This window comes from Giraffa tippelskirchi, chromosome 5, assembly GCF_054371585.1.
Source record: "Giraffa tippelskirchi isolate mGirTip1 chromosome 5, T2T-mGirTip1v1.2.pri, whole genome shotgun sequence".
Taxonomy (NCBI): Eukaryota; Metazoa; Chordata; class Mammalia; order Artiodactyla; family Giraffidae; genus Giraffa; species Giraffa tippelskirchi.
This window is the reverse complement of record NC_137279.1, coordinates 184,216,255-184,233,501: the sequence shown is the minus strand read 5'-3', so window position 1 is coordinate 184,233,501 and position 17,247 is coordinate 184,216,255. Positions and strand designations below refer to the sequence as shown.

At 35.6% G+C, this 17,247-nt stretch overlaps 1 protein-coding gene across 12 annotated transcripts in view; it reads left to right on the top strand.

Annotated features, from left to right (window-relative positions):
• Positions 1-17,247, top strand: part of ZMYM4 (zinc finger MYM-type containing 4) — a 157,236-nt gene that overhangs the window by 134,269 nt on the left and 5,720 nt on the right. For all 12 annotated transcript variants that reach the window (XM_081488960.1, XM_081488952.1, XM_081488950.1 and 9 more), the window contains 2 exons: positions 7,942-8,053; positions 9,534-9,782. In XM_081488960.1, the coding sequence (XP_081345086.1) occupies positions 7,942-8,053; positions 9,534-9,782 (361 nt within the window). The remainder of the gene's footprint in view (positions 1-7,941; positions 8,054-9,533; positions 9,783-17,247) is intronic.

Here is a 17,247-nt window from a genome sequence, read left to right as displayed (position 1 = left end):
TCCGCTCCCGGTCTTGTTTTTGCTGACTGTATAGAGCTTCTCCATCTTTGGCTGCAAAGAACATAATCAGTGTGATTTTGGTGTTGACCATCTGGTGATGTCCATGTGTAGAGTCTTCATAATTATGTACTACATAATTAGTACATAGTTTGTAAAAAGCAGTTTTGAGGCTATGATTCAGGAATACTTTTTAATGTTCATATTATTTCACCAGTGATTCATTTTTTAGGAATCTCTCAAAAGTCTGAAGTTCAGACATCATTGCCCAAAACTGGAAATCACCTCAGCGTCCACCAAAGTATAGTATATTTATAAACTTATATATTATGCCTCCAATAAAAATGGTTTACAAAGTGACTTCTAGTAACATAAAAATCATAATACTAAAGCATTAAGTGAGCAAAGTAAGAGTGTATGTGTATCACTGTATTTTAACATAGTGGTTTATAAGCCATTCACATAAATAACATAGTAAAATGAAATATATGAAAAGTATTTACAGTGGTTATTATCTTAGAATGATGGAACTCTGAATGTAATTGATTTTTTTTTCTCTTATTTGCCAAATTTTATTCCCTTTGTATTTCAGGGTGGTATTATTTAGTCATTTATTTGTTGTTAAAGTTTCATTTTTTAATTATAAAAGTAGTATGGGCTCAGTTAACTGTTCAAACAGTAAGCGAAGGCATAATAAGAAAAATTAATCTGTCCATTTCCACTCCCTGAGGTAATCAGTGTTTGCAGTGTGATATGTCACCTATATCTTCTTCTTTTGTAATTTTTATTGAAGTATTGTTGACTTATCTCATTATCTTCTGTGCAATATATGTTTATACATGTGTGTAGATGTTTGTTAACAGTTTTTATTTTGCTTAGTTTTTTCAAAATGGGGCCTATACTAAACCCACTTTTTGTGGCTTACTATTCTCAATCTGTGTATCCCTTGAGATGAATATAAATCAAATTCCTTGCTTTAAAAAAGAAAGTCACATAATATTGCAGAGTATGAACATAACAGTTATTCAGCCTTTCCTCTTTCATATATTCAGGAATTTCTCCCTCTTCTCTTACTCTTGCAAACCGTGCTTCAGTTCATATTTTGTCTGCATACCTGATGAACGGGTGCTTCTATTTCTAGGTTAAAGCATATATTTTTCTAATTATAAGATATTTTCAGATTACTTTTCAGGATAATTATGGTAGCTTATGATTTTACCAGCAGTCTGATGCCTGTTTCTTGAATCCTCTTTACCAATCCTCTTTCTAATGTTTACTATTCTGATGGAATTTTTAAAAATGTTAACTTGTGGCTCCAATATGTATTTTTCCAATTTTTCTGAAGTAAAATGTCTTTTTATGTTAGTCATTTGGATTTTTCTTCCTGATCTGTAGGGTCTCTTTTATATTAGGGTTATTGATTCTAATATGAGATTAAATTTTTCTAGTGTATTTTTGTCTTTTGGTTTTTATGTATGTTTTACTATTCAAAAAGTTTTCATTTTTACATAGTCCAATATGGATATATTTCCCTTTATAGTTCCTATAGTTTCCATGTTGCTTAGAATGGTCTTTGTACTTAAATATTTAAATTTAAATTCTCATCAATTTCTAAAGTATTTGGAGTTTTTTGGATCGACATTGTTAATATATCTGAAATTCATTTTTATGCATGAAATAAGTATGTTGCTGATGAATAGCATATCTGAAGTGTAGCTGGTTATGCAAGCAGCATTGGTTGTTCATGGAATCAAACTGGCACTTGTTACTTAATAAGTTTCCCTTATATTTTGATCCAATTTCTAGATGGTAAAATATATTTTTAAAAGTTGCATATAAGAGGACTTTTATGGATTCTTTCAGCAAAATTTGAGAACCTTCTATGTGTGTCAACATGCGTTTTGCTTAGGTAAAAATTGCAAAGATTCTGGACACACTTCCTTTCTTTGGAGTTTATAATATTAAGAATCTGAAGAACATTTCCTAATTTTATTAATACACATGTCAAGAAATAAGATGTTTTTTGGTATTTATTAATAGTCTAATGATTTGAATATAATCAAAACATATGTGCTCATTGCTAGGAATTTCAATTAAAAACATGTGAGTACTTTACCTGTAGACACTCTGCTGTATATATTCCATTTGTGAGGTGAATCATAAACCTGTTAAAAGTTTTTTCCTAGTATATTTCTCTTGTTATTTGTTTATATTAATAAATGACTTTCTGTAACAATATTATAGGTTAACAGATTCTCAGATGACTTAGAGAAACTAAGTAATTACAAACCTGTTAGCAATTTTGGCAAGAAATAAACTTGCATTAAGCTATAACTTATTCCTTACAGGGAATTTTAAAAGTTTACTTATGTTTATATCTCAAATTTGTTTCCTTTTTTTATTTTTTCCTCATTATAAACATACGGTTATGCTGTAAAAGTTGGCATTATAAGCATACAGTTATGCTTAAAAGTTGGGTTAAAACTCAACATTCAGAAAACTAAGATCATGTCATCCGGTCCCATCACTTCATGGCAGATAGGTAGGGAAACAATGAGTGACAGACTTTGGAGCACTGCAGATGGTGACTGCCACCATGAAATTAAAACACACTTGCTCCTTGGAAGAAAAGCTATGACAAAACTAGACAGCATATTAAAAAGCAGAGACTACTTTGCCAACAAAGGTCCGTCTAGTCAAAGCTATGGTTTTTCCAGTAGTCATGTATGGAGGTGAGAGTTGGACTGTAAAGAAAGCTGAGCTCCAAAGAATTGATGCTTTTGAACTGTAGTTTTGGAGAAGACTCTTGAGAGTTGCTTGGACTGCAAGGAGATCCAACCAGTCCATCCCAAAGGAGATCAGTCCTGAATATCCATTGGAGGAACTGATGCTGAAGCTGAAACTCCAATACTTTGGCCACCTGATGCAAAGAACTGACTGATTGGAAAAAGACCCTGATGCTGGAGGAGAAGGGAACAACACAGGATGAGGTGGTTGGATGGCATCACCAACTCGATGGACATGAGTTTGAGTAAGCTCCGGGAGTTGGTAATAGACAGGGAAAGCCTGGCGTGCTGCAGTCCATGGGGTCACAAAAAGTCAGACATGACTGAGCAACTGAACTGAACTGATGCTAATTGTAAAGAGTTTTGAAAATACATAAAAATATAAAATTAAACAACAGCTGTAGTATCAATGCCTTGACTACCACTGTTAACATTCTCTAGGAGGGATAATTGGCAAAAGAAACAGTCAAGTAACAGAAGAAAATCAAAAGGTTGCCAATAGGTAAAATGTATCAGGAATATTTAACAATCATTTACTTTGTATGCCATATTTTAATATAAGCCCATTTCATATATTAACTTACATAATTGTTAGTGTACCCTTATGACGTGTAAGAACTAACATCATCATTTTCTGCTGAAGAATCTGAGGCACAGTTAGTTAAATAACTTGCCTAAGGTCTTAAAGGTAGCAAGTGGCAGGACCAAGGTATGAAGTGAACGCAGGTAGCTGAGCTTTAGGGTTCGTGTTATGATTACTGTGTTGGGCTGCTTCTCTAATATAAAAAGGTGATCAGCTGTAATCAGGGAAATTTTTCACCAATCAGATGGATTAAAAAACTTGAAAGATTGAGAAGTTTGATAATACCAAGTGTTAGTGAAGACACACGTGCACTGTTGGAGGCCTTTTCAGAGGGCGCGTTGACAGTGACTGTTCAAACTTGAAGTGCATATCGATTTTTCAGTCTAGCACATCTATTGATCAGTATCTTTCCCACAAAGAAATTACTACAATTACCTAGGAAAACATATAATGGTGTTTTCATTGTAATGTTTTTAACAGCAAAAAACTAGAAACCACCTCAGTGTTCATGAAATGACTCAATCAAATATAGTACGTCCATACTATTAAATATCAAACAGTGGTTTTAAAGGAATGAATTGCTTCTATAGCTTCTATATGTTTTGACATGGAAAACTCTTGGAGACATACATTTTGAAAAGTAACTTGCAAAATTGTGTAATACAATATTTATCGTATGGTAAAATACATATAATATAAAATTTACCATTTGAAAGTATACAATTCATTGTTATTAAGTACATTCATGATGTTGTGCAACCATCCATCACTATCTTGTTCTAAAATTTTATTTCCCTAAAGGGAAACCTGTTACCCATTATGCTTTCACTTATTACCTCCTCCATCTAGTCCTTGGCAGTCATAAATCTGCTTTCTGTCTCTATGGGTTTGCCTATTCTAGATGTTTCATGTAAGTGGAAAGTTACAGTTTGTGGACTTTCATGCTTTGCTTCTTTCACTTAACGTGATGTTTTCACAGGTCATCCATGTTGTAATATGAATCACTACTTTGTTCCTGTTTATGGTTGAATTATTCTGTTGTTGGAAATGTGTTGATAGACATTTGAGTTCTGTCCACTTTTTGGCTATTCTGAATAGTGAGTGCTGCTATGAACATTCATATACAAGTTTTTGTTTGAACACCCGTTTTCATGTCTTTTGGGTACTATATGCCTAGGAGTGGAATTCCAGTGTCAAATGGTAACTATGTTTAGCTTGTTGCTGCTGCTGCTGCTGCTAAGTCGCTTCAGTCATGTCCGGCAGCCCACTAGGCTCCCCCGTCCCTGGGATTCTCCAGGCAAGAGCACTGGAGTGGGCTGCCATTTCCTTCTCCAATGCATGAAAGTGAAAAGTGAAAGTGAAGTCTCTCAGTTGTGTCCGACTCTTCGCGACCCCATGGACTGCAGCCTACCAGGTTCCTCTATCCATTGGGTTTTCCAGGCAAGAGTACTGGAGTGGGGTGCCATTGCCTTCTCCATTAGTCTGTTGAGGAACCACCAAACCATTTTCCAAGATGACTATACCATTTTACATCTGCAGAAGCAATTTCTGAGTGTTACATTATCTCCATATACTTGTCAATGCTTGTTAATATCCTTAAAAAAAAAATAGCCATCTGGTGGGTGTGAGGTAGTAGCCTGTTGTGATTTTGATTTGCTTTTCCCTAATGGCTAATGACACTGAGCGTTTTTTCATGTATGAGGCCATTTGTGTAGCCGCTTTAGGGAAAATATCCAAATCTTTTGCCTGTTTTAAAACTGAGTACTTTGCTTGTTATTGAGTTGTAGAATCTCTTTTTATATTCTGGATAGTAAACTTTTATTAGATTTGTGATTTTCAAATATTTTTTCCCATTCTCTGGGTTTTCTTTTCAGTTTCGTATACTTTCTGGTACTTTCATTTTTAATTTTGATGAGGTTCAGTTTATTTTTTCTGTTGTTGCTTGTGCTTTTGGTGTTATATCTAAAGAATCCATTGGGAAGTTCAAGTTCATGAAGATTTGCTTCTGTGTTTTCTTCTAAAAGTTTTATGGTCTTAGCTCTTATGTTTAAGTCAGTGGATCAGTGTTTAGATCATCAATCCATTTTGAATGATTATTCTATCAGGTGAGGTGTATCAGGTGAGCCACCAGGACTTCTAGTGGCTCAGATTGTAAAGAATCTGCCTGCAGTGCAGGAGACCTGGGTTCAATCCCTGAGTCAGGAAAATCCCCTGGAGAAGAAAATGGCAATACATTCCAGTGTTCTTGCCTGGGAAATCCCATGACAGAGGAGCCTGGCAGGCTACAGTCTGTGGAGACACAAAGAGTCAGACACACTGAGTGACTAACACAGGGATGTGTTGGGTCAGGGACAACTGGATGTGTGGGCATCCACTTCTCCTGGCATCATTTGTTGAAGAGTCTGCTCTTTTTTCATTCATTGATCTTGACATCCTTGCCAAAAATCATTTCACTAAATGTGTATGTGTTTATTTTGCACTCTCAGTTTTTAATACTTTTTGGTCTATATGAGTATTGTGGCAGTACACACTGTTTGATTACTGTAACTTTGTAGCAAATTTTGAAATTGGGACGTGTGATTCCTCAAATTTCTTTTGACTATTTGAGATTCCTTACAATTTTCATAACAGGTTTAGGATTGACTTTTCCATTTCTTCAAAAAAGAAAATCTGAACCTTTGGGATTTTGATGGGATTGCATTAAATCTGTAGTTTACTTTGGGGAGTATTGCTGTTGTAATAATACTGTCTCTAGATCCATAAATACAAGATATTTTTCTTAGGTCTTCTTTAATTTCAGAAGTTTTATATAGTTTTAAGTGTGTAAATCCGTATCTCCTTGGTTAAACTTATTCTTCTCAAGTATTTTATTTCTGACACTGTTGCAAATGGAATTTTCTTAATTTTCTCTTTGGTTTGGTCATTGCAACTGATTTTATGTTGCTTGCATTCTGCAGCTTTGTTGAGTTCATTTATTAGCTCTATTAACTATTTCTTTTGTGGACTCTTTAGAATTTTCTATATATAGGTTCATGTCACTGCAGATAGAGATAGTTTTAATTCTTCCTTTTCTATTTCAATGCTTTTTATTTCTTTTTCTTGCCTGGTTACTCTGGCTAGGATTTCCTATACAGTGTTGAATAGAAGTGGCATTTTTATCTTGTTCCTGATCTAAGGGAGAAGTGATGTTTTTAATATTTATTTTTATTTTATTGATATATTTATTTGGCTGCTCTGGGTCTTAGTTGAGGCATGAAAACTCTTAGTTGCAGCATGTAGGATCTAAAGTGATTCCCTGACCAGAGATCGAATCCAGGCTCCATGCACTGGGACTATGGAGTCTTAGCCACTGGACCACCAGGGAAGTCCTGTGATTTTTTTTTTTTTTTAAACCCATGTAATTTATATGTAGTCATATTTGAGTTAATGTATAAAAACTCAACTCTAGGTATTCATAAAGGAAAATGTTTTAAAGATTGAAATAACCCCTGACTGTTGATAGTAGTTGCTTTTGAGTAATGAGTCTGAATGTACTTTTCTTCCATCTTTTCTATATTTTAAACTCTTTTCATAATGAGAATATAATATTTTTAAGTTGTAAAAGTAACTTTATTAAAATAAAAAAGGAAATGAATACTTTTCAACAACAAAACTGTAATCTGGCAATATGATCATAAATTGCCTTTGAAGAGACCTATAAAAGTGGTACATTTATATGGTATATAATCTTTATTAGCCAGAATAAATTTAAGTGGAAATAAAAATTTACAGCAAGGCATACATAGATCAAGAAAGGAGGAAACCAACATAGCCATAGATAAATGTTTAAAATACTAGATCTTTAAGACACCAAGATTTTTAGCTTATAATAACGCTACTTTGTATTCTTCTTATGTTCTACTGAGTTTATTTCTCTCAGTGATTTCATCTGACCTCACCTGCACCCTCAAAATATTTAACAGTAATTTACTCAAGCTATTGCTTGTTTCCTCTGTGAAATGATTCTTGATGGTTATAATTAGCATACTTTTATGTCCTATAATTAGACTTGAACTTTGTGAAGGCTGGCTTGTGGGGCAGAAAGTTGAGAGCTGTGGTTAGAAGCCTCCAAATAAATAGTTTTATAATTTCAGTACCCTTGGGTCACCTGACACTAGCTAACTGTATTATTTTCAGGAAGTAATCTTATAACTAGATTAAAAAACAAACTCCTAAGAGTACATCTCAGATGCTGAGAATTAAAAAAATGATTTGAGAAATATGAATTAAGACCAGTTTTTAGTACATCAGTTTTATTAAGTGACTGAAAGGTACTGATTTATTATTATTATTTTAGATAATTGTTTTTAAAAGGAAATACAGAACTTTATCTTACAAGCTCAGTGGTCAAGATAATGTTAATTCATGTGAGAAGGATCTTTAGCTTGAATTCTGCTGTTTTGACTGTATCCTTAAAATATTTCACAGTATTGTAAGGATAGAAACTAAGGGTAAACTATATTCCTGAAAATATATTTTTTTAATTTTATGTTTTCTTTGTATCAACATATATGTTTCCATTTTTTTCTCTTGTAGTACCTGTTTGAAAATGGTAGAATAGATAACATTTTTACTGAGCCCTATTCCAGATTTATGATTGAACTTACCAAACTCTTGAAAATATGGGAACCTACAATACTTCCTAATGGTAGGATGATTATATTTTGATTCTTTTCATGATATGCCTTCTTAAATTGCTTAATTTTTATGATTATCTTTTGTAAATTGTTCATTTTATATTTGTCTTGACTTATATTTGGACTTTTGAGGAGAAAATCTTTGGTTTATTATCAGTTACTTAATAAAAGTATATCTTGCATATAGTACATGAATAGATAATAACAACTGGATATAAAAAAAACAACTAAAGGTTACATTTACTTTTTAGAAACCATTTTTGATGTGGTAGTATTGGTAAAGTTGTACACTGTGCCAGTAGCTGCCACATATGCTACTTTTAGATTCTGTTAACAGTGAGTCTTTTTCAATAGTTTGAAAAAAGTACCCTGAGCTGGTTGTTAAGAGAGTTAAGTCTTCATCCTTGAATTGTCTATGACCATAATGTCTTTGGACAAGTCCCGGATTCACTCTTGCTCTCATGTTCCTTGGCTGTGAATGGAGAGATGTTCCTTGGCCGTGAACGGAGAGGTTGAATGTAATGCCCAGAAATGTGTTCCCTTTCTTTTGGGCTACAGAGAACCTTTGAAGCATTAAAAGGAATGCAGTGGCATGATGCATTTAGCTTTCAAAGGAGGAGCTAAGAACTTATATCTGAAAGTAACAGATAATGTATTCGTGGGCAGTCTCCCAAGAATAGAATGAGAGGCGGTAACAAAGAGGATTGGGGAGAGAACGTTAGGAAAGACTTGAGTTTAACGGATATTATGAGGAAGCTGCGTTTAAAAGTATACTAATTTTAATTCTTCTGACCTCTGCTTTTCAGGTAAAATCCAGATAAACTATTTTGAAGTAATTTCTCTTAATATAAGTTTTAAATAGGGAGGGAGGGAGCTCCCTTCTAATGTTCTTAGCCAAATAAAACTGAAGCAGTTAACAGTAGCATAATGATCTCAAACAAGAGTCTGCTAACTGCAGCTCATAGCTGGATCTGGCCTCTTGCCTGTTTCTATATAGTTTATGAGCTAAAAATATTTTTTTTACATTTCTAAATAGTTGGGGGGAAATTAAATTATATTTTGTGACGTGGGAAGATTGCATGAGATTCAAATTTGTTTCTATAAATAAAATTTACAAATAGCCATACCTATTTGTTTCTGTATTGTCTATACTTCCTTATCTTTTACAACAACAGAGTTGTTCTGAGCCCTTATGGCCCACAGTGCTTAATATAGTTATCATCTGGCTCTTCACAGGAAAAATTTACATGCCCTGGTCTAAAATAACAATAGATTAAAACTGTTTTAGGGGAGTGCTCATAATGTCTGTTTCACTGGAATCATCTGCCCTTTTCTTTGCAGTGCTGTTTCTATTTTTATGTATGAGGAAGAGGGACAAAGAGAGGAACAATCAGTGTTTTCCTTAGTATCCTCCTGTCTGAGAATTAAAGAAACTACTTAGTCCCTTTTAGCAGGAGCTTAGTGCTGTTTCTTTTTCCCTGTTCTGTTCAGGTTACATGTTCTCTCGCATTGAAGAAGAGCATTTGTGGGAGTGCAAACAGCTGGGCGCTTACTCACCAATCGTCCTCTTGAACACCCTCCTTTTCTTCAATACCAAATACTTTCAACTAAAGAATGTTACTGAGCACTTGAAGCTTTCCTTTGCCCATGTGATGAGACGGACGAGGACTCTGAAGTACAGTACCAAGATGACCTATCTGAGGTTCTTCCCACCTTCACAAAAACAAGAGTCAGAACCAGGTGTGGTGGAGTTTTTAAGATTCCTTTGTTTTTTAATTGAAATATAGTTGATGTGCAATATTATGTTAGTTTCAGGTGTGCAACGTAATGACTTGACATTTAATACATTATGAAATGATCACCACTGTAGGTCTAGTAACCATCTGTCACCATACAAAGTTATTACAGTCTTATTGGCTGTATTCTTTATGCTGCATATTACCTCCTCATGACTTATTTATTTTATAACTGGAATTTCATAGCTCTTAATCCCCTTCACCTAATTACCCCCACTCCTCTTGCCTTTGGCAACCACCAATTTGTTCTCTGTAGCTGTGAGCCTATTTCTGTTTTGTCTGTTTTATTTTTTTGGATTATACATGTAGATAAGATCGTATGGTATTTGTCTTTTTCTCACGGACTTTTTTCACTTAGCATAACACACTCTGTTTTCACAAATGGCAAGATTATATTCTTTTTTGCAGCTGAGTGAATTAATCCTTCTATTGATGGACACTTCCATATTTTGGCTATTGTCAGTAATGCTGTATTGGACATAGGGGTGTGTATATATCTTTTTGAATTAGTGTTTTTGTTTCCTTTGGGTAAAAAATACCGAGAAGTAGAATTGCTGGATCATATGGTAGTTCTGTTTTCAGTTTTTGAGGACGTTGTATACTGTTTTCCACAATGGCTGCACCAATATACATTCTCACCAACAGTGCACAGGGGTTCCCTTGTCCCTTTCATGATAGTCATTCTGATAGATATGAGATGATATCTTGTTGTGGGTTTTGACTTGCATTTTCCTGATGATTAGTGATGTGGAGCATCTTTCCATGTGTCTGTTGGCAGCTTGTATGTCCCTTTTGGAAAAATGTCTATTTAGATCCTCTGCCCATTTTTTATATTGAGTTTTCTGAGTTCTTTGTATGATTTGTGTCTCAGCCCCTTTCCAGATATATACTTTGCGAATAACCTCACCCATTCAGTAAGGTGCTTTTTCATTTTGCTGAGAGTTTCCTTTGCTATGCAAAATCTTTTAAGTTTGATTTGGCCCCAGTTGTTTATTTTTGCTTTGTTGTCTTCACCTGATGAGACAGATCCAAAAAAATATTGTTAACACCATTGTCAGAGTTTCCTGCCTGTGTTTTCCTCTAGGAGTCTTATGGTTTCAGGTCTTACATGTAAGTCTTTAATCCATTTTGAGTTTAATTTTTTACATGGTGTGAAAAAGTGGTTCACTTTCATTCTTTTCCATGTAGCTGTCCAGTTTTCCCAGTCCATTTGTTCTAGAGTCTGTTTTTCCCCGTTGTGTAGTCTTGCTTCCTTTGTCATACATTGATTGTGTAAGGATTGGTTTATGTCTGGTCTGTCTGTTCTGTCCTGTTATCTGTGTATCTGTCTTCACACCACTACCGTACTGTCTTGGTCACTGTGGCTTTGGGTATGCAGTTGAACCTTAAGCCAGCTAGTTGAAAATCTGCAGATGACTTCACAGTCAGCCCTCCTCATTTACCGTTTCATGTCTGCAGATTCAAAAGCCATGTATTATATAGTACTATAGTATGTATTTATTGAAAAAAATCCATGTATGAGTAGATCCATGTAGTTCAAACAAACTTGTGTTTTTTAAGAGTCAACTGTAGTTTGAAGGCAGGAAGTATGAACCTCCAGCTTTGTTGTTACTCAAGATACCTTTGGCCATTTGTGGTATTTTGTGAGTTCATATAAATTTTAGAATTACTTGCTCTATCTTTGTGAAAAATGCAAATTGTATTTTGTTAGGGATTGCATTGAATCTGTCAGTTATCTTGAAATAGACATTTTAACACTATTCTTTCAGTTTATGAGCATGGTGTATCATCCCTTATTTTATCTTTTTATAGTTTTTAGAGTACAGGTCTTTCACCTCTTTGGTTAAATTTCTTCCTAGGTATTTTATTATTTTTGATGCAGTTGTAAATGGAATTGTTTTCTTAATTTCTGTTTCTGATAGATTGTTATGAGTGTATAGAAATCTGAAAGATTTCTCCATGTTTTGTATCCTGTAAAATTAATTTACTAGAATTGATTTATTCTTATAATTTTTTGGTAGTGTCTTTAGAATTTTCTATATATAGTATCATGTCATCTGTGGGTAGTGATGGTTTTACTTCTTTTCCAGTTTGAATTTTAAAAAATATTTTCTTGTAACCTATGACTTGTCTTTTAGTATTATTTTTAAAAATATTTATTTGTTTTATATATTTGGCTCCTCCAGGTCTTAGTTATGGTACCTGGCATCTTTGATCTTCATTGTGGCATGCAGGATCTTTAATTGTTGTATGTGGCATCTAATTCCCTGACCAAGCATTGAACCTGGGCCCCCTGCATTGGGAGCATGGAATCTTAGCCACTGGACCGCCAACAAAGTTGTTGATTTTTAAAATTTCCTTTTCTTGTTTGATTGCCTAGGACTTTGTAGGATTGCCATGGCTAAGATTTCACCCAATACTATGTTGAATAAAAGTGTCAGGAGTGAGCATCTTGTCTTATTCCCCAACTTAGAGAAAATTTACTCATCTTTTCACCATTGGGTATGATGTTAGTTGTGAGTTTGTCATATATGACATTTATTATGTGGAGGTATCTTCCCTCTGTAGCTGCTTTGTTGAATTTTTATCAGAAATGGATGTTGAGTTTTTTTCAAAAGCTTTTTCTGCATCTACTGAGATTATCTTATGCTTTTTATCCTTCATTTCCTTAATGTGTATTATGTTGATTTGTGAATATTGAATCATCTTTGTATCCCTGGGATAAATCCCACTTGCTCATGGCATGTGATCCTTTTAATGTATGGTTGAATTCAGTTTGCTAATATCTTGTTGAGGATCAGTGATATTGGCCTGTCATTTTCTTTCTTTTTCTGGTATCTTTGTCTGGTTTTGGTATCAGGGTTCTGCTGGCCATGTAGAATGAGTTTGGAAGAGTTCCTTCCTCTCCTGTGTTTTGGAATAGTTGAGAAGGATAGGTATTAACTCTTACCTAAATGTTTGGTAAGACTCATCCGTGAAGCCATCTGGCTCCAGGTTTTGTTTTTTGAGAGTTTTATGATTACTGATTCAGTTTTATTATTGGTGATTGGTCTGTTCATGTTTTCTATTTCTTGTCTGATTTAGTCAGATAGTATGTTTCTAAGAATTTATCCATTTTTTTTTCTAGGTTGTCTAATTTGTTGGCATATAATTGTTCATGGTAATCTCTTATATCCATTGTATTTCTGTGGTGTCAATGGTAACTTCTATTTCAGTTTTCATTTTATTTATCTGAGCCCTCTATTTTTGTTTTTGATGAATCTGGTTAGTCAGTTTTGTTCATCTTTTCAGAGGACAGGTTCTCTTCTATTTTTTTGTTTCTATTTTATTTATTTTCACTTTTGATCTTTATCATTACTTCCTTTACTAACTTTGGTTTTCGGCAGTTCTTTTTGTAGTTCCTTTAGGTATAAAGTTAGATTATTTGAGTTTTTTTGTTTCCTAAGGTAGACCTGTATCACTATAAATTTCCCTCTTAGAACTGTTTTTGCTGCAGCTGATAGATTTTGTCTCAAAGTTGTGGGTTTTTTTAATTTCCTCATTGATTTCTTCAGTGATCCATTGATTGTTTAGTAGCATATTGTTTGGACTCCACATATTTGTTTTTTCCAGTGTTTTCCTTTTAGTTGCTGTCTAGTGTGATAGCATTGTGGTTGGGAAAGATGCTTAATATGATTTCAACTTTGGGGTGACAGGATGAGATGGTTGGATGGCATCACTGATTCAATGGACATGAGTTTGAACAAACTCCAGGAGATAGTGAAGGACAGAGAAGCCTGGCATGCTGCAGTCCATAAGGTCATAGAGTCAGACATGACTTAGCAACTGAATAACAACAAGCTTATTGAGATTTGTGGTCTGATATGATGTATCCTAGAGAATGTTCCATGTGTACTTGAATATTATTTTGTTTGGGGATGTAATGTACTGTTTATTAAGTTCATCTGGTCAAATGTGTCCTTTAAGGCCAATGTTTCCTTATTGATGTGGCCATTGATATAAATAGGATGTTAAAGTCCCCCTACTGTTATTGCATTACTGTCACTACCTGCTTTTGTGTCTGTTAATATTTGCTTATATATTGTATTTAGGTACTGCTGAGTAGGATGCATACATATATACACACAAGTGTTTTGTGTTGTTGGAATAATCCCTTTATCGTTGTGCAGTGTCCTTCTTCCATCTTTGTTTTAAAGTCTTTTTCTTCTAATGTAAGTATTGCTACCCCAGCTTTCTGTTTCTGTTTACATGGAATATCTTTTTCTTTTCCTTTACTTTTAGTCTGTGTATGTTTTTAGATCTGAAGTGAGTCTCTGATATGCAGTATATATATGGATCTTATTTTAGTATGCATTCAGGCACCCTGTGTCTTTAGATTGCAGCATTTAGTTGATGTACATGTAAAGTAGTTATTGCTATGTACAGGACAGGGAAGCCTGGCATGCTGCAGTCCATGGGGTCACAAAGAGTAAAACACAACTTAATGAGTGAACAACAAAAATATATTTATTACCATTTTTAAAATTGTTTTATGATTGTATTGTTCATGTCTGTTTCATTTCTTCTTGCTCTCTTCCTTTTCAGTTTGATTACTTTTTAGTTTTGTTTGTATTCTTTTTTCTTTTTTGTGTGTGTATCTATTATTCGGCTTTGGTTAGTGGTTATCATAAGGCTCTTATACAACAACTTATGTATATAGCAGTCTATTTTAAGCTGATGGTTGCTTAAGCTTGAGTGTGTTCTAAAAGCACTACATTTTCACTCTCACTACCCCACTCCATCTTTTATGTTTTTGACAAATTTTACTTTTTTAAAATGTTGTTTTTTCTTTAATAATTAAAGATTATTTGATCTTACTACTTTTGTAATCTTCATACTAGCTGCATAGATGGTTGAGACACTACCTTTAGCATGTGCTTGCCTTTACATTGAGTTTTTTTCTTCCATAATTTTCATATTTCAAGTAATGGCCTTCTTTTTATGTTCAAAGAAGTCCCTTGAACATTTGTTGTAAGGTCAGTTTAGTAATGATAAACTCCTTTAACTTCTGCTTGTCTGGGAAACTGGATTTCACCTTTAGTTCTCAATGATAATCTTGACAGAGTAGTCTTGGTTGTAAATTCTTTCCTTTAAGCGTTTTTAATATCTCATGCCCCTGCCTTCTGGCTTTAAAGTTTCTGCTGAAAAGTTAGCTGATGGTCTTATGGGCTCCTCTGTATGTAACTAGTTATTTCTCTCTTTTGCTCAGTCATGTCTGACTCTTTGCAACCCCTTGGGACCCCATGGACAGCAACACACCAGGCTTCCCTGTCCTTCACCATCTCCCAGAGCTTGCTCGAACTCATGTCCATTGAGTCGGTGATACCATCCAACCATCTCGTCCTCTGTCGTCCCCTTCTTCTCCTTGCTGCTTTAAATATTCTCTGTCTTTAACTTTTGACATTTAGTTATAATGTGTCTCAGTGTAGGTTTCTTTGCACTCATCTTGTTAGGGACTCGCCATTTCCTGCAATTGCATGACTTTACTTTTCCAAGTTAGTCAAGTTTTCAGCCAGTTTTTTCTTCAAATAGATTTTCTGTTTCTTCTCTCCCTTCTTTGGGAATCCTAATAATGCAGATGTTAGTAGGCTTGATGTTGTCCCCAGAAGTCTTTCAAACTGTCTTTAAAAAAAGTTTTTGCCTGTTTCATTTGGAACAATTCCTTTGTCTCTTCAGTTTTCCTAGCTCTCTGTGTTTGTTTCTATGTAGTAGATAGATCAGCCACATCTGCCAGCCTTTAAAGGATGACTTTATGTAAAAGGTATCCTATGAAGCCCAGTAGTGCAGGGCTGCATACTGGGGTTAGGCCATGATGGCTGTAGGTTTACTGGTGTGCAGGACTGGACCCTGAGATAGCTGGCTGTAATGCTGAGTTGTGACTGTTGGGGGCAGTATGGTTTGCAGGGCCATCTCCTAGGGGGTAGCTGCTTTGGAGGGGCTCTAGTGCTGGCCAAAGCCACTTGCTAAGTGTAATAGAGTAGCTTTGGAGGAGTGCCAGCCTGAATGGGTCTACAGGTGAACCTGGGATGAGATGGGAAGAGTCAAAATGGCACCCACCAGCAATGGACCAAGTAGGCATAGAAGGTGAGCAAAAGATCCTGGTGTTCCTCAGTGGCTACATAACCAGAGAAAATTATAAAAAGTCCCTGGCTCTGCTGTACACACCCTGAAATCAGTCAGTGACTCTCCTTCACATAGGACCCAGGTACTCTTCAGACCGCTGCCTCTGGGACTTGGGGCGAGAGAGGTTTTGCATGTGCCCTTTAAGTTTTAGTTTCCTACAGACCTCTGGACCACTGGTTTTCAAATCCAGGTGTTATGGGGGTTTGTTGGTTTATCTTTCTGGTGCTGGTCCCCAGGCTGAGGAGCTCGATGTGGGAGTTTGGACACTTTTCTCCTCAGGAGGACCTCTGCAGCTGTGATGTCCTCTCTGCCTGTGGGTCCTGGCCAGATACCATTTCTGCCTCTCTTACCCATCTTGATGATTTTCTTTTTAGTTGTGGAAAATCTTTTGTGCTTCAGGTCTTTCTCAGGGATAGTTGCTGTGTGTAAAGTTGTAGTTTTGGTGTGTTCGTGGAAAGAGATGAGCCCAGGATCTTCCTACTCTTGCATCTTGTCCCCTTCTTGTAAGATTTCTGTTTGAAATGTTACTAGTATTCAGATAGACACTTATCAGAGAAGAGTAATTGCAAATTCTAGACATGGAAGAGTGTAGCTTTAGTTTAACATTTAAATGCTTTTCTGTATTGACAGGGCCATGTTAAAGGCTTGACTCAGAATTAGAGGAATCAGTTGCTCCAGTGTGCTTTTTTTTCGGAGAAGGCAATGGCACCCCACTCCAGTACTCTTGCCTGGAAAATCCCATGGATGGAGGAGCCTGGTAGGCTGCAGTCCATGGGGTCGCTAGGAGTCGGACACGACTGAGCGACTTCACTTTCACTTTTCACTTGCACGCATTGGAGAAGGAAATGGCAGCCCACTCCAGTGTTCTTGCCTGGAGAATCCCAGGGATGGCGGAGCCTGGTGGGCTGCCGTCTATGGGGTCGCACAGAGTTGGACACGACTGAAGCGACTTAGCAGCAGCAGCAGCAGTGTGCTTTTTTGGTGGGGGGAGTGGTTGCCACGCTGGATAGCCTGTGGGATCCTAGTTCCCTGACCAGGGTTCAGACTCGTGCCCCCTGCAGTGCAGAGGCTTAATCACTTAAAAGTCCTCTTTTATTGTCATTTAAATTAGAAATTCTGATTTAATTGGTAAAGAATGTAACCCAGATAATCTTCATTTTAAAACTTTGCAGGGAATTGAAATATACAGCCAAGGTTGGGGATCATTGATGTAGAGACAACAGATGGGTAAATTGCTAGTTAAAAGG